Below are 23,149 nucleotides of genomic sequence, written 5' to 3'. Positions count from 1 at the left end.
TGTTTTATTTATTTATGCAAAGATATTAAATAGCAAAAATTAAAAATGACCAGCGTTTCCCTGTACAGAAATGGCATTCGCTGCATAAAACATATAGTTGGTGGTTCATCCTGATGTGGTGACCCCCTTGATTAATCAGGGACTACTAATCTGAAGGAAAATGAGTGAATGAATATGACCGCCTCGGTAGTTCTAATGTTAAGGTAACATGTTTACTCACTGTTTTAAAGGGCCCATAGTTTACCTCTTTTTTATGATTTAATATTAATATTCTGGTTCTTCTGGGTGTGCCAGTTTAGCTTCAGTTTAAAACACAATTCAGATTGTTTTATTATAATGTGTTAAAAAGTGTCATGTTGGGGGCGTGGCCACAGCTCGCTGATTTAGGGGTGTGTTGCTTCACATGTAAATTAGTTTAGGCTTCCCGCCCAACGTAACAAGGGGGCGGGGCCATGAGCTCACCCGCTCTGTGTTTGCAACAGAGTCTGACAGGCAGACTGCGAGAAGGAGCAGGAGTGAGAGGATCACCATTCAGTCGTACATGTACGACTCTGACACAGACCAAGCAGAGAGTACAAAATCATTTGTGTCTTTGTACAGTTTTACAGCCAACTGTGTGCTAGTTTCAAGTGCCGAGCTTGTACACAGAAACTAATAACCCCGCACACTGAATTACCTTTGACTGGGGCACCGGATGCGCAGCTTGAAGCCGCGACACGACACGCCAGACACTCTCTGTGCCGCGACAGAAACATGAAGTGTCCTGAATCGTCGCGCCACACATTTTTGAATTCTAAACATAGGTTTCTGCAGCGGTCCGCGGCGCCCAGCCGTCGACTTGAGTGTACCCTGATAGAAACCGATGTTTAGAATTCTAAAACGCATGCTAGTTAAGATCACAGGGAGCTTCTGGGATCACGAGAAATGCAAACGGCTGAAGTATAAGGTAGACTCGATGAGAAGTACACATGTTTGCAAACCTACCTAAAGATACAACCAATAATTCCGATTAGAGCGATAATGTGGAGAATATTGATCTTGTGTTGAGCCCAATGAGCCTTACATCTAAAAATAGAGCTAGCGTGTTCCTTTAGTGATATCGCTTCGACTCACGCTGAAAATGGCGGACGTGAATCAACAAACTGAGGATGTGATGACGCACCTGTCAATCAATATTGGTGGGCGGGGGGACCGCTCTCCTACGTAAAGTTGCGGTCGGTTTGTAAACCGCTCCAATTGGTCCACCGTTTTTTATGTTGTTAAATTGAAAAAAAAAGCACTGGGTGTGCTTATATCACCCCAATATGACGGTCTATACACCATACATGCACATATGTCTGTCCAAACAGCTTGAAAAGTAGATTTTTTACCATAGGTGCCCTTTAAAGTGAGGTCAACAAGTTGCTTTTTACAGTGTAGTTTTAGTTTTCGTTTACTAATATATCATTGAAAGATGTTACTTGTGTCCACTGACCTCTGCGTATGGCGGCTAGCAGGTCGCTGCGGGCGTCGCTCATGGGGATGAGGGGTACCGGGCCCTTCCTGGGCAGAGTGGAGTCTCCGGACGGGTGAGCGGCCCGGGACGGGGACGGAGCGTGAGTGGGCGGCCCTGGAGGAGGAGGAGGCGGAGCCACCGGAGGCCCACCCATCACAGCGTGTGCAGGAGAAGCGGTGTAGCCAGATGGAGGAGCGGGTGGAGGGGACGGGCTGTAGGGCCGCAGAGACGCCATTGTCCCCGGAGCCAGAGATGGAGGGCCAGACGTGCTGTCAAAGGCCGTCTGAGACGATGGGATCAGGGGTGGAGGTGGAGGAGGAGCCGGCGGGATGAAGTGTTCGTGCATTTGATGGCTGTAGAGTGAATGCAAAAGAAAAGATCTTTAACCCTTGTGTACTGTTTTTGCCCCCATTGATTTCCATTATAATTACATTATTTGATTGCAAAGCTATAACAGCATATGATCATGAGAGTCTGAGTGGGGCCGCCATCTTTTACATCAGGCCCTGCTCCACCCACTTCTTGAGGGTGGTTGGGGCTCGCGGGGTACGAATGTTCATCTGACATACCAGACCTGGGTTAAATCAAACACAAAGCATCTCTGGATAATCTGATCAATTAAACCAACGCTCTTTCTGAAAACGTACCCCTGTACACATTTCTGGAGAGCGCTAAGTACGTCCCAGGAGCTACGTTTTTTTTTTTTGCAGTTTTTGTTTTCGCAAATTCGAGGCCGTTGCGTACACTTTTTCAGCCCCCATTGATTTCCATTATAATCACATTATTTGATTGCAAAGCTATAACAGCATATGATCATGCATTCTTGATTGTTGGTGTTTTTCACTGTTGGGTTAATTTTTTTTATGAATTACTGCTTTTGTGATGCATTTGCTATGCTGAGTCTATGAGCGCTGGACTGTAAGGCCCCGTTTACACTAATACGGCTTAGTTTTAATACAGCGTTTTAGAATGAAAACAATCCGCATCCACAGACGTTTCACCCAGCATTTCTGAACAACTCTCTATCTACATTACACTGCTGAAAACACACATCACATGACCACACACACACTCTGGCATGCCCTGCAGTGTGCTTTGAGCACATACCCAAATGAGAGCTGTGCATGTCGGACTGTTCATCAAGGATCTACCACTGGATCTATTCTCACTATATTTGGTAAACGTGAGATTTAATTCATCTTGTTGTCTATATCTAGCGACATATTCCCTGACTTTGGTCTTTTGAATCTATTACTTGTTCTCAGGTAACGTGTTTGACTGAGCGCAAAGATAAGTTAGGTTAATATAGTAATTAATGTAACTGCGGACACTGATTCTGCACATTTGACTGATTGCTTGCCTTTATTTCCTATATTGTGTAAGTTTATTGTACGTTATACTTTTATGATGGCCATTATTGATTATTAAAACTGATATTCAAATGAAAGAGAGGGTATGTTTCATATTTTCAATGAAAATTAAAGGAGGCAGTGATGTTCTCGGCTCCGTTTTGTTATAAATATACCTATAGTGAAGATGATGCTCAAATAAATATGCAGCTACACGACGCCTCAACATTTTTGTTGCTAAAATCAAACTGAACATAGGCAGTTCCTCATATCATGTTTTCATTGTATCGTTAAGATAGTGAAACAGCATAGCCAGGGTGATGTGAATGAGGTTATAAAGTACACTGTTCCCTTTGGAGATTTACCTGACGTGTTCTCGTGAGTTTGTTTTCCATATCAAACTTGCGAAGTCTGAACTTACAAGGAGAAGATGCAGACTGAACTATGTGTAGGCTACTTAATATTGAGGAAAAAGCCCCAATCAGATAGACGAATGTCTGCAGCCCCGCCTCCGTTTTCAGATGTCACCGTTTTCCCCCATCCACACTAACATGGAGCAGCAGCGTTTTAGAATGAAAACGGCCTCTTCAGCGTTTCCAAAACGCTCCATTTTCGGCGCTCAAAAACTTCGGGGTAGTGTGGACGGATGGTGTAAGCGTAGCAAAACTTATGCGTTTTCAAATGATAACGTATTGGTGTAAACAGGGCCTAAATCTGACATTATTCTCTCTTCTGGCTGCCGTTATCAGTCTCACACTATTGTTTTCCTTTTTCTGAAAGTCTTGATAACACCATTGTGAAGTTTTTCTTTTATTATTTCAGCAAATGGGATTGTAAAAAAATTATTTGTTGTACTCTCCCATTCACTGCGCTCTAAGTTTGGCAACTATGATGACTTCTGCTGCTGAGAAACACGGAAATGTGAAAAGGGTCCATTAAGCTCATTTGAATTGAGAAAGTGAGAGAGAGAGACATGCCTGTAGTCTTTAGCAGCAGCAGGCCGTGGCCCGTTGAGGGATGAGTCCGCCGGCGGGGGCCCGTGATGAGGCTGAACACGGCCCAGAGAGTGCTGTCGGGCTGACGCCGCCGAGGACGAGACCGCCGGCCGGTACGCTCGGTCCAGAGACTGAGTCTGAGTGGGGCCGCCGTCTTTTCCATCAGGCCCTGCTCCACCCACTTCCTGAGGGTGGTTGGGGCTCGCGGGGTACGAATGTTCATCTGACATACCAGACCTGGGTTAAATCAAACACAAAGCATCTCTGGATAATCTGATAAATTCAACCAACGCTCTTTCTGAAAACGTACCCCTGTACACATTTCTGGAGAGCGCTAAATACGTCCCAGGAGCTACGTTTTTTTTGCAGTTTTTGTTTTCGCAAATCCGTGGCCGTTGCGTACACTTTTTCAGATCTCAAATTTCTAGCATAGTATATGTAGATAGTGTCGTCCCAAATGGATCACTAATGTTTTTTTACTAAGCGGAAATTCAAACCGTTTCCTTGATGACGTTTGACGATTGCCAAATCAGTAAAATAAATGACCAAACTACCAAATAATACCTGCCATGAGTATAACCGCATTCACCATCGGGAGGCGCTACAATCACTCTCGTAGGAGAATTTTGCTTTCACCATCCAAAATCAATAAAGTTATCCGACATGTGCGCCCGATAGCTCCGCCCCTTCCGCTACGTGAGCAAACCTGCGGTTGTTGAGTGTGTGAAGTGTCCATCAATACACACTTCATTTAACCGGCTGAATGAGTGCATCATCCGGGTAATTAAAGTGCACTAATTATTTTAGAGTTTTCCTGCTCCACCAACTTCCTGAGGGTGGTTGGGGCTCGCGGGGTACGAATGTTCATCTGACATACCAGACCTGGGTTAAATCAAACACAAAGCATCTCTGGATAATCTGATCAATTCAACCAACGCTCTTTCTGAAAACGTACCCCTGTACACATTTCCAGAGAGCGCTAAATAAGTCCCAGGAGCTACGTTTTTTTTTGTGCAGTTTTTGTTTTCGCAAATCCGAGGCCGTTGCGTACACTTTTTCAGATCTCAAATTTCTAGCATAGTATATGCAGATAGTGTCGTCCCAAATGGAACACTGTTTTTTTACTAAGCGGAAATTCAAACCGTTTCCTTGATGACGTTTGACGATTGCCAAATCAGTAAAATAAATGACCAAACTACCAAATAATACCTGCCATGAGTATAACCGCATTCACCATCGGGAGGCGCTACAATCACTCTCGTAGGAGAATTTTGCTTTCATCATCCAAAATAAATAAAGTTATCAGACATGTGCGCCCGATAGCTCCGCCCCTTCCGCTACGTGAGCAAACCTGCGGTCGTTGAGTGTGTGAAGTGTCCATCAATACACACTTCATTTAACCGGCTGAATGAGTGCATCATCCGGGTAATTAAAGTGCACTAATTATTTTAGAGTTTTCCTGCTCCACCAACTTCCTGAGGGTGGTTGGGGCTCGCGGGGTACGAATGTTCATTTGACATGCCAGACCAGGGTTAAATCAAACACAAAGCATCTCTGGATAATCTGATAAATTCAACCAACGCTCTTTCTGAAAACGTACCCCTGTATACATTTCCGGAGAGCGCTAAATAAGTCCCAGGAGCTACGTTTTTTTTTTGTGCAGTTTTTGTTTTCTCTAATCCGAGGCCGTTGTGTACACTTTTTCAGATCTCAAATTTCTAGCATAGTATATGCAGATAGTGTCGTCCCAAATGGAACACTGTTTTTTTACTAAGCGGAAATTCAAACCGTTTCCTTGATGACGTTTGACGATTGCCAAATCAGTAAAATAAATGACCAAACTACCAAATAATACCTGCCATGAGTATAACCGCATTCACCATCGGGAGGCGCTACAATCACTCTCGTAGGAGAATTTTGCTTTCATCATCCAAAATAAATAAAGTTATCAGACATGTGCGCCCGATAGCTCCGCCCCTTCCGCTACGTGAGCAAACCTGCGGTCGTTGAGTGTGTGAAGTGTCCATCATTACACACTTCATTTTACCGGCTGAATGAGTGCATCATCCGGGTAATTAAAGTGCACTAATTATTTTTAGAGTTTTCCTGCTCCACCCACTTCCTGAGGGTGGTTGGGGCTCGCGGGGTACGAATGTTCATCTGACATACCAGACCTGGGTTAAATCAAACACAAAGCATCTCTGGATAATCTGATAAATTCAACCAACGCTCTTTCTGAAAACGTACCCCTGTACACATTTCTGGAGAGCGCTAAGTACGTCCCAGAAGCTATGTTTTTTTTTTTTTGCAGTTTTTGTTTTCGCAAATCCGAGGCCGTTGCGTACACTTTTTCTGATCTCAAATTTCTCTATCAAGTGCCATTCGCGCCTGCTGTTCTCGCATAAATCTACCAGAGGCCGCTGTCGACCAGAGATGTATAACGTACTAGAGACCCAGACTTAAGTAGAAGTACTAGTGCTCTACAAGTAGTATATTCAACATTTTTTGTACTTAAGTATTGCAAGTAGTTTAATTCAGAATTTACTACTCAAGTACTGAAACTAAAAGTACAAGTATTGTGTTATGTATTTATTAACACGATTTATCTAGTCTATTTACGCGTGAATAGCGTGTTTTATTCACGCGTGCTGCATCTGGTATGAACACAGCATAAAACCTCCCCAGTGGTCTGATAGGAAAATGTATTCCCACTCCTGGTCTACTCTCTAATGTGTCTATGCAGTGTAGAGATGAAGATACGGACCGGTCTGGAGACAGCGAGCCCTCGGAGGACATGCCGTGGTAAGGTGATGGCGTCAGTCGAGTGTCCGGACGAAACTCTTTATCGTATGCCATCATGTTCCACTCCTGACGTCGGTTACGAGCTTTACGGACTTTCTTGACCTCGCGGGTAGGGTCCTCCGTGTGTTTCTGCTCTTGCTGAGGGGGAAAAATACAAACAGAAAAAACAAGAAAGTCTGTAAATGACCACTTGAGGATTATGAAGGTGGAGCCTAATGTCTGTGCATTTCTAGTTACCATACAAAACCGCTCAAACTAATAGCTTATTAATGACTTATTTTAGTTAAAGTCCCTTTAAAGCAAGTCATTTCACTCTGCGGCCATCTTTGAAACGCCTCTCGGGCAGTATGCTCGGGTATTCTGTCTGAATAGTGAAACATCAAATTCTCTAAGCACCGTGCAATACTGAAGACATGTTTTCACCTCCAAAACTCAGCCAGACCAATGTTCAAATGTAGTAAAAAGGATTTACTAATAAACAGTTTTCCCTGCATCATATTTTAAAACATTCACTAAACTGCCCTTTAGACAGTCGATCTTTGGATTGTACAACACTATTCATGTAATGCATTGTAATCCACTTCAGCCTACTGTTATATGTGAAAATACAGACACTGTATTGTTTGTAAAATACATACAGTTGAAGTCAAAATGATTCGCCCTCCTGTGATTTTTTAGATTCTTCTTTAAATATTTCCTAAATGATGTTTAACAGATTCAAGAAATTTTCACAGTAATTCCTATAATATTTTTTCTTCTGGAGGAAGTCTTATTTGCTTTATTTCGGCTAGAATAAAATCAGTTTTTAATTATTTTACGGTCCATATTATTGATCAATAATATTAATCAATATTAATCAATATAATATTATAGGTCAATCAATATTATTATTTGTTTTCGATTATCTCGTTATTTGCAAAACACTGTTAATCAATCGCATAATAACAAATATTTCTCAAATAATCGTCAGGAAAATGTGTTATGAAGCGGACAGGAGACAGAGGTAAGGAAACGTTAGGGTGTTTATTAAATGACAACAAGGAGCACATGAAGGATAGCCAGGAGGATCAGGAATGATGTTGGGGTCTTTTCCTCCGTGGCTGGGTAACAGGAATACACGAGGATGGACAGCACACACCAGATACAGCTGACAGAGGATGACACAGACTTGGAAGGACTGGAAGACAGGACGATTCGGGTGGACCAGGAAGACTAGGAGGAATACAAAGAGAACAGGTAAGTAAAGCGTTTGTTTTAGCTGAGGATGACTACGCTGAGTGGTCGCTCAGTTGTCCGCTTTCGTCGAGACGAGCCCGGACAATGAGCGACTGGAGTGCTGTGCTTTTATCTGGTGCTCGTGAATGTGATGCAGCTGTGTGCTCATTAGAAGTCAGGTGATGGTGATCTTCGTGAGTGGGGGTCGTGAGAGCCTGACCAATCCATGACAGTACCCCCCTCCCCAGGGCCCGCTCCTGAGGGCCGACACCTCCGACGCCGTGGTGGTCTCCCTCTGCCTCTAGGCGCTGGGAACTCAGGGTGGCTCTCATGAAACTCCACCATGAGACTAGGATCGAGAATATCAGCTCTGGGAACCCATGTCCTTTCTTCGGGGCCGTACCCTTCCCAGTCCACCAGGTACTCCAACTGGCCACCACGACGTCGGGAACGCAAGATCTCCTTCACTGCGTAGACGGCTCCTTCTTCTAGGAGCAGTGGAGGAGGGGGTTCCTCTTCGTGGTCAGGCTCTGTGGAGGGAAGAACAGGATCGTGATAGGGTTTCAGGAGTGATACGTGGAATGTAGGGTGAATACGGTAGTGAGAGGGTAATTGTAGTTTGTAGGTGACGGGGTTAACCTGTTCCACGATGGTGAAGGGACCAACAAATCGGGGACTTAACTTGCGAGAGGGCAGTCGCATGCGTATGTCCCGGGTGGATAGCCACACCTTTTGTCCGGGTGTGTATCTGGGTTCTTCAGACCTTCTCCTATCGGCGGTTACCTTGCTTCGACGGACTGCCCTCTGCAGATGTTGATGAGCCTCGTCCCAGACTCTCTCGCTCTCCCGGAACCAGTGATCCACTGCGGGGACATCAGATGGTTCGCCATCCCAGGGAAAGAGCGGTGGTTGGAAGCCCAGGACGCACTGGAATGGCGTGAGTCCGGTGGAGGGTTGCCGCAGTGAATTTTGGGCATATTCTGCCCAGCCCAAATACTGGCTCCAGGAGTTCTGGTGACCACTGCAGAAGGTCCTCAGGAACCGTCCCACCTCCTGAATCTTCCTCTCTGTCTGCCCGTTGGTTTGGGGATGATATCCAGAAGAGAGGCTGACGGCCACACCTAGGAGCTTGAAGAAGGCTTTCCATAGACGTGAGATGAACTGTGGACCTCTGTCCGACACAATATCTTCTGGAATACCAAATGACCTGAAGACTTGATTAAAGATATTGTCGGCAGTTTCAAAGGCTGTGGGAAGACCTTTCAGAGGGATTAGTTTGACAAACTTTGAGAATCTATCTACTATGACTAGAATACAGGTATTACCTTCTGACGAAGGGAGGTCAGTGATAAAGTCCACTCCTAGGTGTGACCAGGGACGGTTCGGAATCGGCAAGGGATGGAGCTTTCCAGCGGGTAGATGACGTGGGCTCTTGGATTGGGCACAGTCCTTACAGCCCTGAACATATTGCCTCACATCCCTTGCCATGTTTGGCCACCAGAATCGTTGGGATACTAGCGAGAGAGTATTGTTGATCCCTGGATGTCCAGTGCCTAGCGAGGTATGTAAGGAGTGGATCAGATCTACCCGGTGTTCAGGTGGTATGAACTGCCGATGAGGAGGGCATCCCGGCGGAGCAGGGGCTTCCGGAGTGGCAACGACTGGAGGAGCGTTCCAGGTGATCGGACAAATGGAGATGTGTTCGGGAAGAATCTTCGTTGGGAGTTCTTCATGATCGTGATGCTCGTGTAAACGAGAGAGAGCGTCTGCTCTTAGATTCTTGGGTCCTGGACGATAGGAAATGGAGAAATCAAAACGTGAGAAGAAAAGTGACCATCTGGCTTGACGTGGACATAGTCTCTTGGCCTCTTTGATGTATTGGAGGTTTTTGTGATCTGTGATCACCTGGAACGGATGTTTGGCTCCCTCCAACCAGTGACGCCACTCCTCCAAGGCTAGCTTGATTGCTAGAAGCTCCCTGTCTCCTATGCTGTAATTCTGCTCCGCCGGGCTCAACTTCCGAGAGAAATAGGCACAGGGATGCAGTCGGGGCGGTGTATCATGATGTTGAGATAATACTGCCCCGACGCCGGTGGTGGATGCGTCCACTTCCACCACGAAAGGAAGATTTGGGTCAGGATGAGTCAGGAGTGGGGCCCTTGTGAACTCCTTCTTAAGAAGGCGGAAGGCTGCGGCTGCTTCTTTGGTCCACTCCAGTCCTTTGGGTTTACCCTTGAGGAGATTAGTGAGAGGTGATGTAATCCTGCTGTAGTCCTTGATAAACCGTCTATAAAAGTTAGCAAACCCAAGAAACCTCTGGAGCTCCTTAATGGAAGTGGGTTCTGACCAGGATAGAACAGCCTCAATTTTCTTCCCATCCATACGTATACCGGTTTGGTCAATGATGTATCCCAAGAAATGAATCGACTTCTGGTGGAATGAGCATTTCTCCGCTTTGAGGTAGAGGTGATGTTCTCTCAATGTGTGTAGGACCTCCGCAACGTGTTGGCGATGTTCGGCCTCACTCCGGGAGTAAATGAGGATGTCATCTATGTACACTATTACACAGTGGTGAAGAAACTCCCGGAGGACTTCATGAATGAAGTTTTGGAATACGGAGGGGGCGTTGACCAGACCGTAAGGCATGACCTCATATTCATAGTGGCCAGTAGGGGTCACGAATGCTGTCTTCCATTGGTCCCCCTCACGTATTCTTATCAGATTATACGCGCTGCGGAGGTCCAATTTAGTGAAGACTTTAGCTTCTCGGAGCTGTTCCAAAGCGGCTGGTACCAGAGGAAGGGGATATCGGTATTTTACTGTACCGTTATTTAGGACCCTGTAGTCGATGCATGGACGCAGCCCTCCGTCCTTCTTGGCCACAAAGAAGAAGCTTGAGGCGGCTGGTGATTTTGAGTGACGTATGTACCCCTGACTCAGAGCCTCCCTTATGTAATCTTCCATTGCCTGATTCTCTGGAAGCGAGAGCGGGTAGATCCTACCTCTTGGCAACTGGGCATCTGGAACTAGGTCGATCGCGCAGTCCCATGGCCGATGCGGCGGTAGCTGGGAAGCTCTCTTGGGGCAGAAGACATCATGAAAGGAGCTGTACTCCTTAGGAATGTGGATAGACTGCTTCTCAGGAGGACTCTCGACCGATGTTGTAAACAAAGAAATGGGGTTCCGACCTTGAAGAGGGAGATTTGGAAAACAGGTAGGTGTACATCCAGATCCCCATTTCTTTATCTCTCCTGTGCCCCAAGAGATGATGGGATCGTGCTTCACCAGCCACGGGCGCCCTAGAATGATGTCCATATTTGCACCCTCCAGAACCAGAAATTGAATCCTCTCTTGATGTAACAACCCCACTTGAAGAAGGATGTCTTCGCATTGTCGATGGATACGGGTCGAAGATCGAGTGCACTGGGTTATCGGTTGTATCTGGTATATATGCGAGGACGCCTCAGTACGTAGGTGGAGTTGACGACAGAGGGATTGGGAGATGAAGTTCCCTGCTGACCCGGAGTCGATGAGGGCTGTGACAAGGAGAGAAATAGAGGCAGTAGTTATTTGTACGGTGGTAGTAAGTGGTTTACATTGTTCAATATTCGTACTGAATACACTCACTGAAGTCCGAATGGGACGAAGGGGACACTCCATACGGGTGTGTCCACTGACACCGCAGTATAGACACAGACCCCGGGTCAGCCTCCTCTGTCGTTCCGCTGATGTCAGTCTTCCAGACTCTATTATCATGGGTTCTGGTTCTGGAGAGGCTGTTGACTCAGGCGATTGGAGGAGTGCAGACGAGGGGGTGATGGTGTCCTGTTGATAGGAACGGAGACGATCGGAACATCGGAGAGAATGTTGGATGAATCTCTCCAGACCCATAGTATCATCTAATGTGGCCAGCTGGATTCGGAGAGTGGGTTCCAAGCCGAGCCGGTACGTGGTCAACAACGATCTCTCATTCCATCCACTTGCAGCTGCTAGAGTGCGAAACCGGAGAGCATATTCCTGTGTAGATAGAGTACCTTGCTTTAGATGATACAGCTGCTCTCCAGCGGCTACTTCCCCATCAGAACGTCCAAACACCTCTTTGAAATACTCCGTGAAGGTAGTGATGGAATTCATGACCGGCCCGGCTTGGTTCCAGATCGTCTCAGCCCATTTAAGTGCAGGCCCAGAGAGTAGTGATACGATGTAGGCGATCTTTGACTTATCTGTGGGATATAGAGAAGGTTGCATTTCGAATATGAGGGAACATTGTAACAGAAAACCATTGCACTCCCCCGCTCCGCCTGAGTAGGGCGCTGGTCGGGCCATGGGACTGGAAGGAAGGGCCGAAGAAGAAACTGTGGAGGCGGAAGTGCTCGGTGCTGGTGGTGCGTTGGAAAGTGGAGCTGGTGGCTGTAGAATCCGCTTCAACTGGTCCACCAGCTCTTGAAAGTGATCGGGGGTGCTCATGTTGTCGTCGTTATTGGTCCGGGCTTCTGTTATGAAGCGGACAGGAGACAGAGGTAAGGAAACGTTAGGGTGTTTATTAAATGACAACAAGGAGCACATGAAGGATAGCCAGGAGGATCAGGAATGATGTTGGGGTCTTTTCCTCCGTGGCTGGGTAACAGGAATACACGAGGATGGACAGCACACACCAGATACAGCTGACAGAGGATGACACAGACTTGGAAGGACTGGAAGACAGGACGATTCGGGTGGACCAGGAAGACTAGGAGGAATACAAAGAGAACAGGTAAGTAAAGCGTTTGTTTTAGCTGAGGATGACTACGCTGAGTGGTCGCTCAGTTGTCCGCTTTCGTCGAGACGAGCCCGGACAATGAGCGACTGGAGTGCTGTGCTTTTATCTGGTGCTCGTGAATGTGATGCAGCTGTGTGCTCATTAGAAGTCAGGTGATGGTGATCTTCGTGAGTGGGGGTCGTGAGAGCCTGACCAATCCATGACAAAATGTCATAATCCTGACATCTCTACCGTATGTATGAATACGCCACACAAAATTCAGAAGCGGAGGTCTCCAGGTAACACTTAACCCATGCAAACAGGGCTAAAGTTAATAATCTAAGGTGTTTAGAAATGTGTCCTAAAATAAAATGAATTAATATTATTCACATTCTTCTTCTTATTATTAATCCTGAGTTCATTTTCACACATCCTCTGTATCGTTTCTTGAACGAATGGCTACTTTGTCATGTACTTGGTGTTCTTGTTTTCCCATCTGTCTCCTGTTATGTCATCTGTGATAATGTCAGGTTTATTACCACCACAGTAACACAACAACAATACAAGTCAATACTGCACGTTTAATGAGACTAAACCATTCAAAATGCTTCATTCTCCTTGTCCCCACAACGTCAAAATATACTGGTTTTGCTATAATTGTGGGGACATTTGGTGCGGAAAGGAATAATAGGTACACACACACACACACACACACACACAGACACACGCACACACACACACACACACACACACACACACCACACACACACACACACACACACACACACACACACACACACACACACACACACAATTCAAAATGCTTCATTCAGTGTGAATTATGAGCCATTTTCCTCATGAATACAAAAAAATGTCCCAACAAGGTCAAAATATACTGGTTTTGCTATACTTGTGGGGATATTTGGTGCTCACAGCATAAGGAATAATAGGTACACACACCTACACACACACACAATTCAAAATGCTTCATTCTGTGTGATTTATGAGCCGTTTTCCTCATGAATACTAAAAATGTCCCCATAAGGTCAAAATATACTGTTTTTGCTATACTTGTGGGGACAGTTGGTGCTCACAGCATAAGGAATAATAGGTACACACACCTACACACACACACACACACACACACAATTCAAAATGCTTCATTCTGTGTGATTTATGAGCCGTTTTCCTCATGAATACAAAAAATGTCCCCACAAGGTGAAAATATACTGGTTTTGCTATACTTGTGGGGGCATTTGGTGCTCACAGCATAAGGAATAATGGGTACACACACCTACACACACACACACACGCGCACACACACACACACAAATCGAAATGCTTCATTCTGTGTGATTTATGAGCCGTTTTCCATATGGAGACTAAAATGTCCCCACAAGGTGAAAATATACTGGTTTTGCTATACTTGTGGGGGCATTTGGTGCTCACAGCATAAGGAATAATAGGTACACACACCTACACAAACACACACACACACAGACACACACACACACACACACACACACACACACACACACACACACCTTCTGTCGTCGTTTCTCCTTCCTCTTGTTTTCTGTGGCTTGCAGCATCTTTTCCTTCCACAGGTTGAAGAAATAGGATGGATCTGTGTAGAATTTGAGCCCATCTTTTTTATCATCCCTGTAAGAGAACACATCATTCGCTTTAGAAATGAAATCCTTGTTCCTTAATATTAATAATGTCAACGTTTCGCCCCATAAATGAACATTTTTACATTATTTTGCATTAATAAAAATGAAGTCTATATTATTCATCTGTTCATTACCACTGTTGATGAGCTGACATGTGATTAGAACCTTTTATTTAGCAATAACCCAACATTAACTTGAATAAAAGGCCATATGCTAATAATGACAAAAAAGCTGAACATTCTGCAGCTCAATTGACATTTTTCTGCTCAAATACAAAATAATTTCTGTGCAAATGAAGCATTGTGACTAGGGAGACTTCTAACTGTTTAATTATGAGCAGAGCAGTGTTGTGACAGAGGTTTAATTTCTACACGACACAAGAAGAACTGTCATTTAATATATTATTAATGTATGTTGTGTGGTCTTAACATGATGTCTTTAAAATTATATTTAAATTAATTTATCTCAAAAGAAATTTAAAATTAGGGCATCACAGTGGCACAGTGAGTAGTACGATCGCCTCACAGCAAGAAGGTCACTGGTTTGAGCCCCCGCTGGCTCAGCTGGCATTTCTGTGTGGAGTTTGCAGTTCTCTCAGTTTTCTCTGTGTGTTTCAGTTTCCCCCATCCAAACACATGCGCTATAGGTGAATTGGGTAAGCTAAATTGGCCGTAGTGTATGTGTGTGAATGAGTGTGTAAGGGTGTTTCCCAGTGTTGGGTTGCGGCTGGAAGGGAATCCGCTGTGTGAAACATTTGCTAGATAAGTTGGCGGTTCATTCCACTATGGCGATCTCTGATTAATAAAGGGAATAAGCCGATAAGCCGAAAAGAAAATGAATGAATTACATTAAATCCCTACAAATCTCAACACACGTAACGTAAAACAGTTTTAATAACTGATAACTGATTTCTTTTATCTTTGCCATCATGACAGCACATAATATTTGACCTGATATTCTTCAAGATACTTGTATTCAGCTTAAAGTGACATTTAAAGGCTTAAAGGTGCAGTATGTAAGTTTGACAGCAGTGGTTGAACTAGGTATTGCATTCCTGGATCAAAACAAACACAAGCGCAGGTAGTCAGATCATACCTGCCAACTCTCCCGTATTTCAGACCCATCTCCCGCCCACCTCCCGTATTGCTCTGTCTCCCGGAAAACTCTCGGAATTATTTGGGTAGCACACATATTCTGAATGCCTTCGGCAGAATTCGAATGAGCCATTTTAATCTAGATTAATCTACATTAATTTCAAATTTAATCTAGATTAATCTAGATTTAAAAAAATAATCTATGCCCACCTATAGTAAAAACATAATAGACAATAATGTGGAAAAAAATCTTTGCTTTGCTAAACAGCACTTGGGATTTTTTGTCATTAGTTGTATAAATACAATATAAACGATATATAATACAATATAAACGAATATGTATACAATATGCCTTAACGTGTACAAATACACCAGAATGAAATGCTTTTCATCTTTAAGTGAATGTGATGGGAAAACATAATGAATTTCTGTTTATATAATGGATATCTGTTGACCTGTATGGCGTGAGGATGTTGAGGGGAGGTGGTTTGTCACAGCGCTGGTAAACCTCCATCACAGGGTTGGGGATGGAGTTTCTGGACACCACCTGCTGGTCCTGGATAGTGGAGCTCTTGAAGGCTTTCCGCATGTTGATGTCCTGTAAGGATACTGTAGCACACAGAGCCAGAAATCTTAATCATTAATTAATGCACCGTGAGTTAACATGAAATAACAACCAACAACTGTATTTTCAACAACTAACAATGAACAGATGCTGTGATAAACAACCCAGGCTCATTCTGATTATGCACCCCTATATAGTTTTCTGGAGAGTGCCGAATACCTCACAGGGGGTACAATTTTTTGCAGTTTTTGTTTTCACGAATCCGCCAGAGGTTGCTGTGTATGCCTTTTTGAGATCTCAAAGTTCTCTACCGAGTGCCATTTACGCCTGCTGTTCTCGTGTATATCCACCAGAGGCCGCTGTTGACTGACTGATCGACTGACCCACGCTTCTCTAAACCCAACTGATAATGTTTTCAAAAGCAATCCAGGCAAAAAAGGCTGATTTTAACCACGTTTTCAGATTTTACCACGTCCTCACCCTGTTATTTACTTGTTTATTTCATTTTTTGGCTTCTGTTTTTGTCTTACCTGCTTTCTGGAACAGTTCTTCGACGGATTCAAACCCTTTCATCACTGAGCAGTCAACTCCACTCTGCACCTCAAGTCCACTAACGTATGCGGTAACAGCGGGAAAGCTGTCCACACGAAGATAATCGGTCAGCTGATAAGCGCAAAAAACAGCATCATACCGCCCCCTAGCGTTCATTTTAAAGACGAAATGCAGCCATGTGTACTTCTGGCTACATAATTTGCGATCTCCAGAAATGTATACAGGGCTACGTTTTCAGTATGAGCCTGAGTTGGTAATAAATACTGTATAGTACATTGTTTGTTCATGACAGCACATGCATTAACTAACATTAATGCAACCTCATTGTGAAGTGTTCCCAGTTAAATTATACTTTAAGAAAGTTGCTGTAATAAATTAGATTCAGTTAACCCTGTAGATAATAGCTAATACAGCCTAATGATGTTTTATGCATACCCCAAGTCTGCATTTGCCTGTATTCACACATTCACATCAGACGTACCCTCCTCCACAGTGGAGTCCAGTTGTGTGACCTTCACCGCCAGCAGGTCCACTCGCTCCTGTAAACTGTTCATGCGCATGTAGAAGCTGTTGGCCTCGTTAAAAAGCTCCCCGAAGATGTCCTCCGCATGTCGACCTGAGTCCATAAACACACACAATCAGACAAAACTGAGCATTTGCTCAAACAGCATCCGCGCACAACATCATTAACTTAGAGACGGCTAATGGTCGGGTTACATAATAACTGCACACTATGAATCATTTATTAAGCATAAGCAAGTAGTAAATTAAGAACTTGTAAATCATTAACTCTACATTAATAAACATTAGTAACAAGTTAAGTTAAAATCATCATTCAGAACAAGTAAACGATTAATAAACTATTTAAATTAGCATTTAGAGATCTTCTTGTACAGTTTTCACCATCATACTGATCATTTTTTAGTCATTCGGCAGGTCAAACCGCTGTGGTTAAACCCATTCTTACACTGATAAATTGAGTTAACGAACTGCATGATGTATCCCTCATTAGTAAGTCACTCTGTATGACAGCGCCTGCTAAATGAGCAGCTGTAAATGTAAATAAAGTGAACGCACTGAGTCCGCCGAGCTGTTTGATGATGGCCGCCAGTGTGCTGTTCGTGACGCACTCCAGCTCGTTGGTCACTCCGTCGGGCAGCGCTCCCCTGCACAAGTGCTTGGGCTCGATGGTCCTCTTGACCAGAGGCATGACTGCGCTCAAAAGCTGAACACGCACTGACCTGCGGAGACACACACACGATACATTCAGACGTCAAAAACACTCTCTGAAGCTCTTCATGCAGCAAACACGAAGGCTCTTCTTAAATGTACAGTCGAGCTCAGATATGAAAAGTCTAGCGTGGCACGGTGGCTCAAAGGTCACAGGTTCGAGTCCTGGCTAGGTCAGCTGGCTTTTCTGTGTGTTTGCATGTTCTCCCCGTGTAGTTGTGGGTTTCCTCTGGGTGCTCCTCACAGTCCTAACACATGCGCTATATGAGAGTTGATGAACTAAATTGGTCATAGTGTATGTGTGTGTGAATGTGAGAGTGCATGGGTGTTTCCTAGTACTGGGTTGCAGCTGAAAAGGCATCATAATGGTAAAACATATGCTGGAATAGTTGGCGGTTCATTCCGCTGTGTCAACCCCTGATAAATAAGTGACTAAACTGAATGAAATGAATACAAATCGGTACAAAATAAACTATTATTTTGCATGTGATTAATTTTTGCCCGGCAGTAATATCTACATAGAGGCACTACATATAGACATTGCGTGACGTTAAATCAAGATGCTTTAATATGTGGCTTATGAAATTGAAACGAGTCTCACAATAGATATAAAGATGAGGAAACACGCTCTGTAATGAAGCCAGCTAAGTTTAGAGAGTCATTTCTGTGTCATTATTTATAATGTCTCTGTCATTAGTTTTAATCGTGCATCCCTGTGAGCACAGCGAGTTAATTGTGTATAATGTCTTTCCTAGTTACAGTCGACTCTGTTATGGAGTTCATGAAACATTTGGTGAATTTGCTTGAAAAGACACACTGTTGTGATCTTCTATCCATGAATGTTTAATTAGCTTACATTAAGCTTTTACATTGTACAAATTAAAGGTTGGGTTCAGTGGTGTAGACCTAAAAAAAAAAGGTGGTGTACTCTTACACCCGATCCAAATTTTAAATGAAAGTAGGCAAAGAAATGATGAAAGTCAATGTGTCTTTGATTCATTAGCTATATATATATATATATTTCAAGAGTTCACACTCAGATAATGCTCGACTATGATAGCAGGTTTGGCATGCTGTCCCGGGAGAGAACCCTGAACTCGCAGATAGATGAGCTCGAGGTTCCCGCCTGGTCAATGAGCATTAGGAGGGATACGAGATCAGGAGTTTCTCGAGTGCCCCCTTTTGCTATGTATGCGTTAAGTGCTTGTGACTGTATTACTATTCACTACATGTTTTTAGACTGTGGGAGGAAACCGGAGGACCCGGAGAAAACCCACGCAAACACAGGGAGAACATGCAAACTTTACGCAGGGAGTGCCGACTGGCTCAATTAGAACTTGAACATGTGGCCTTCTTACTGCGAGTCATCAGTGCTAACCACTGAGCCACCGTGTTGCCCGATCATGAAAGAGGAGGAGGGAGAAGGGAAGGATGAGGGGGGGGGTTTCCAAAACGAAGATAAGGAATGAAGTTTAGGCAGGATATTTATAGTAGTTTTAGAATGATCTGATAGGCTAGCTAATGATTAGCAATGAGGATCAGCTGTAGTCAATCATATCACGTGCTCCTCTCGAAATTAGTTTGTGAAACTTCACATATATATATATATATATATATATATATATATATATATTTTTTTTTACATCAGTTACCTGTAACTATTAACTTCTACAAAAGGAAAGGAAAAGCAAATACTTTGTCAAAGTAAGTCAATGGAAGGGCCGTGCACAGGGGGGTGGCCCGGTGGCTGGGGCCACTGCCCCTTTGCCCTCATTGGCTGAGGTGCACCTCTTGCTCAATCGAGAAAACTGTATCAGTATGATACAAAAATATTAAATAATACTCCAGTCTACTGGTCAAAAACTCCCAATTTTTTTAAGATATCATGTTTAATATTGTGCATTGAAAAGTACAATCACAAAAAAAACATGATTTATCTCCAGTTTTAGGAGATTTCAGAAATCGTGATTTTACATTGATTTTACGTCTGTTGAAGGAGCAGAATCAGCAGATATTAAGCAGACAGTCTACTAATACTCCAATGGACCATCAAAATAAAGTGTTACCCATTGCTTTTACATAAATTTGGTAATTAATTATAACCATCACTGATTATAAACAAGATGTACCTAATAAAGTGGCCAGAAAGTGTAAAGAAATAGCCGTAAATGTACAATTTGTCGTATTTTGTGATTGATGTTTTAATTTTTTTGTATTTTCCCATTTATTTAGGCTTTTGAATTGCATTATGGGAGCTTGATCTTTCTTCCAGCAACTTTTAAGCTTGAAAAAGTGACTTTTATGAGCATGTTTAATAGTTTGCATTGATATATTGTCTGGGTTGGTGTTGTATATTATGCTACAAAAGCCTTGTAATAAACTGCAGCACATTTTCTGTTATTTTACAGACTTATTTCTTTGTATTTTATCTCTTAAAGTCACTTTGTTCAATAATAATAAACGAAACACACACACACACAATGCAGAAACTGTTAATTAACGTATATTTACAGTGTACGATATAGACATACACACGTTATAGACATATACACACATGCATATTATGTACACCAAATAATTCATTTAAAATACACACTCGCGTTACATTTTGTATGCCTTTTGCATTATTTACATATTTTGTCCTTAATGATGCACTGAAGGATATTTTCTGAATGTTTTATTATCTGAACAGCGCTAATATTAAGCTTTACGTCTTCTGGGTTCACTCACACAGACAATTTGCCTTGAAGCCAACGACCGTCTCCATGACAACCATCAAGGCCTCTCTCTCATGCCTGGCTGAGTACTAGACCTTATAAAGTGACTCCGATGTGAGACAATAATGCGACACGCTGCACTGTCAGATTCGCCTCTTTCTGTTTTGCCAGAAAAGAAAAAGAAAACGTTGCTTGAATGAAGTGCATTTTATAAAAATAGGCCACGGTGCTCCCTGAGGCTGCTGTGGACGCCTTTTGCAGCTGTTGGTGATAATTTGACACGGTCAGGATAGTGGACATAAACATCCTGAAGGAGGAAGCTCAATCTGTTGTGCTCGTGACGCTCAATGAAACAAACGCATGCTATTTCAGCGCTGTGACTAGCCTAGCAACTAGCCTCACATGTTTGCTAGTACTCTACAATAATACACTACAATTTTTTGCTGCTTGTTCAAACTACTTATTTAATATGAGCTGAAACAACACAATTCAACATGTTCAATATACTTAAAGGGCACCTATTATGCAAAAATTACTTTTTTAAGGGGTTTAAACACAGCTGTGTGGCAGCAGCGTGTGAATGTAACCAGCTTCTAATAGTAAAAATTAATTAATTGTATTGTTTATAATCAGACTTGATAAAAACAGTCTGCAGAAACACTTTGATTGACATTCTCCCTTTGTACGTGTCATCAGAGGTGGAAAGCCCCGCCCACTAGTGACCATCTCTCCCTCATTAGCATAGAACAATAGTCTTGTTTTTAAATCTGCCCCTATGCCGACACAGACATCTGTAGCTCCGCCCTCTTCTGAAAAGAGCACAATCTCATTTGAATTTAAAGCGACAGTCACCAAAACGGCATCAAAGCCTAAAAAGCTCAGTTTCAGAGAGTTAGAAAACATTCTCTGTGTTATATTTTGAGCTCAAACTTCACACACACACTCTAGGGACATCAGTGATTTATTTTACATCTTGTAAAAAAGGGTTTAACTTTAAATTAGTTATATTGACTTAATGGATTTGTGTTGGGACAACATGAAGTAATTGTGTGGAACCCTGCATTTTATACAGTGCACTTTGGGTCACATGACTATAAGCAATAAACTTACTTCTTTCAATTAACCATCATGTTCATTAGGACACTTATGCATTAGGTACACTTTACTACTTTACTATAGTATAGTTTTAAGACAATATATTTTGCAATATTCATTTTTGTTCCACTTCTACCGACATATACCACAGCATTTTCTACTCGCTACACACTGATCCTCAATAACCAGCATTATTTCTCTGCACAGCTGAAGAATCTGAGTGTAAACACACAGCCGGCTTCTACAGTCGGAGAAAGAGAGAAAACCATGGCAACGCCTCAACTATGCTGAAGGAGAGACATGCTATAGACTCCTTCAGCGAAATCACATTTACGTAATCTGTTCCCAGCACTACAGCCTGGAATGTGAATCAATCTGTTTTTTCCCATGCCCTCGTCTGTTTTAAAGGGACAGTTCACCCCAAAACGAAAACTCCACTTCACTGTCAAAAATGATTCTGAGTTTTAGTCAAATCATGTCTTATCAACTTGCAATGCCTCAATACTCAACAATATGAGTTGTAACAGCCTCAACTTGAAGGGAAATGGAAAACTTAAAATAACGTGTTCATATAACAACAAAACGTGAGTTCTATCAGAATGCGTCATGTTGTAGCACGTGCTGCTAATCATATCTGTAAAAAAATAAGATGTATTATGACTCCAGAAGAATTTTTTTTGTTGTACTTCAACTGTATCTGCTAAAGTTTACAGGTACAAATGTGCCTTGATGTACTTGAATGTTAAAAATGTGTTATACTATTCCTCATGGATGATTATTTTGAGTCTAGGCATGGGACGATAACCGTGTTCAAGGTATACCATGGTTTGGAAAAGTCGAGGTTTTAAAACTGCCAATAATGTTCCTAAGGTATGTGTAAGAGTTTTTATTTCCTTTTTATGTTGTTTTGTAGGACAACAGTATCTCCAGCAGGAAAAATATCCAAAGATGCCGTTTTACATTGTAAATAAATCTGTTTTTGAAATAAATTAAGACAGCAGAAGTCAATGATTCATTTGAATTATTTACCCTGACATGTTTACTGCCCCAACCCTGCTGAAAAATCCAGCTTAAACCAGCCTAGGCTGGTAGGCTGGTTTTAGCTGGTTGACCAGCCTGGTTTTAGAGGAGTTTTGGCCATTTCCAGGCTGGTTTCCAGCTATTTCCAGCCTGGTCTTAGCTGGTCAGGCTGGAAAATGACCAGCTAAATCCAGCTATGACCAGCCTGGTTTAAGCTGGACATAGTTGGTTTTGGCTGGGCTCCCAGCCTGCCTAGGCTGGTCAAGCTGGTTTTAGCTGGTCATCTCCCAGCCTGACCAGCTAAGACCAGGCTGGAAATGGCTGGACACCAGCCTGGAAATGGCCAAAACCCCTCTAAAACCAGGCTGGTCGACCAGCTAAAACCAGCCAACCAGCCTAGGCTGGTTTAAGCTGTTTTTTTCAGTAGGGAAACTATTATAAATCTTTCAAAAAATAAAATATATTGTTTACAGAGGGGAAGAAATTTTTGTTTTTTTACCTAGACATTTAAAAAGAATATATTTTAAAGCAGTGAGCAGAATACTGTGAAACCGTGATATTTTTATCCAAGGTTATCACAACTTCAGAATCTTAGGCCCATGCCTGTTT

The 23,149-nt window shown here is 43.0% G+C and overlaps 1 protein-coding gene across 1 annotated transcript in view; it reads right to left on the bottom strand.

Annotated features, from left to right (window-relative positions):
- si:ch73-362m14.4 (actin-binding protein WASF3) overlaps positions 1–23,149 on the bottom strand; it is a 29,126-nt gene that overhangs the window by 3,701 nt on the left and 2,276 nt on the right. The window contains exons 2-8 of the mRNA XM_056446782.1: positions 17,556–17,719; positions 16,960–17,094; positions 15,817–15,970; positions 14,139–14,256; positions 6,563–6,779; positions 3,822–4,062; positions 1,475–1,848 (exon numbers count right to left, since the gene is read on the bottom strand). Of these exons, the coding sequence (XP_056302757.1) occupies positions 1,475–1,848; positions 3,822–4,062; positions 6,563–6,779; positions 14,139–14,256; positions 15,817–15,970; positions 16,960–17,094; positions 17,556–17,688 (1,372 nt within the window). The 5' untranslated portion in view covers positions 17,689–17,719. The remainder of the gene's footprint in view (positions 1–1,474; positions 1,849–3,821; positions 4,063–6,562; positions 6,780–14,138; positions 14,257–15,816; positions 15,971–16,959; positions 17,095–17,555; positions 17,720–23,149) is intronic.

Source organism: Danio aesculapii, chromosome 21, assembly GCF_903798145.1.
Source record: "Danio aesculapii chromosome 21, fDanAes4.1, whole genome shotgun sequence".
NCBI lineage: Eukaryota > Metazoa > Chordata > Actinopteri > Cypriniformes > Danionidae > Danio > Danio aesculapii.
This window is presented reverse-complemented; position numbering and strand designations above follow the sequence as displayed.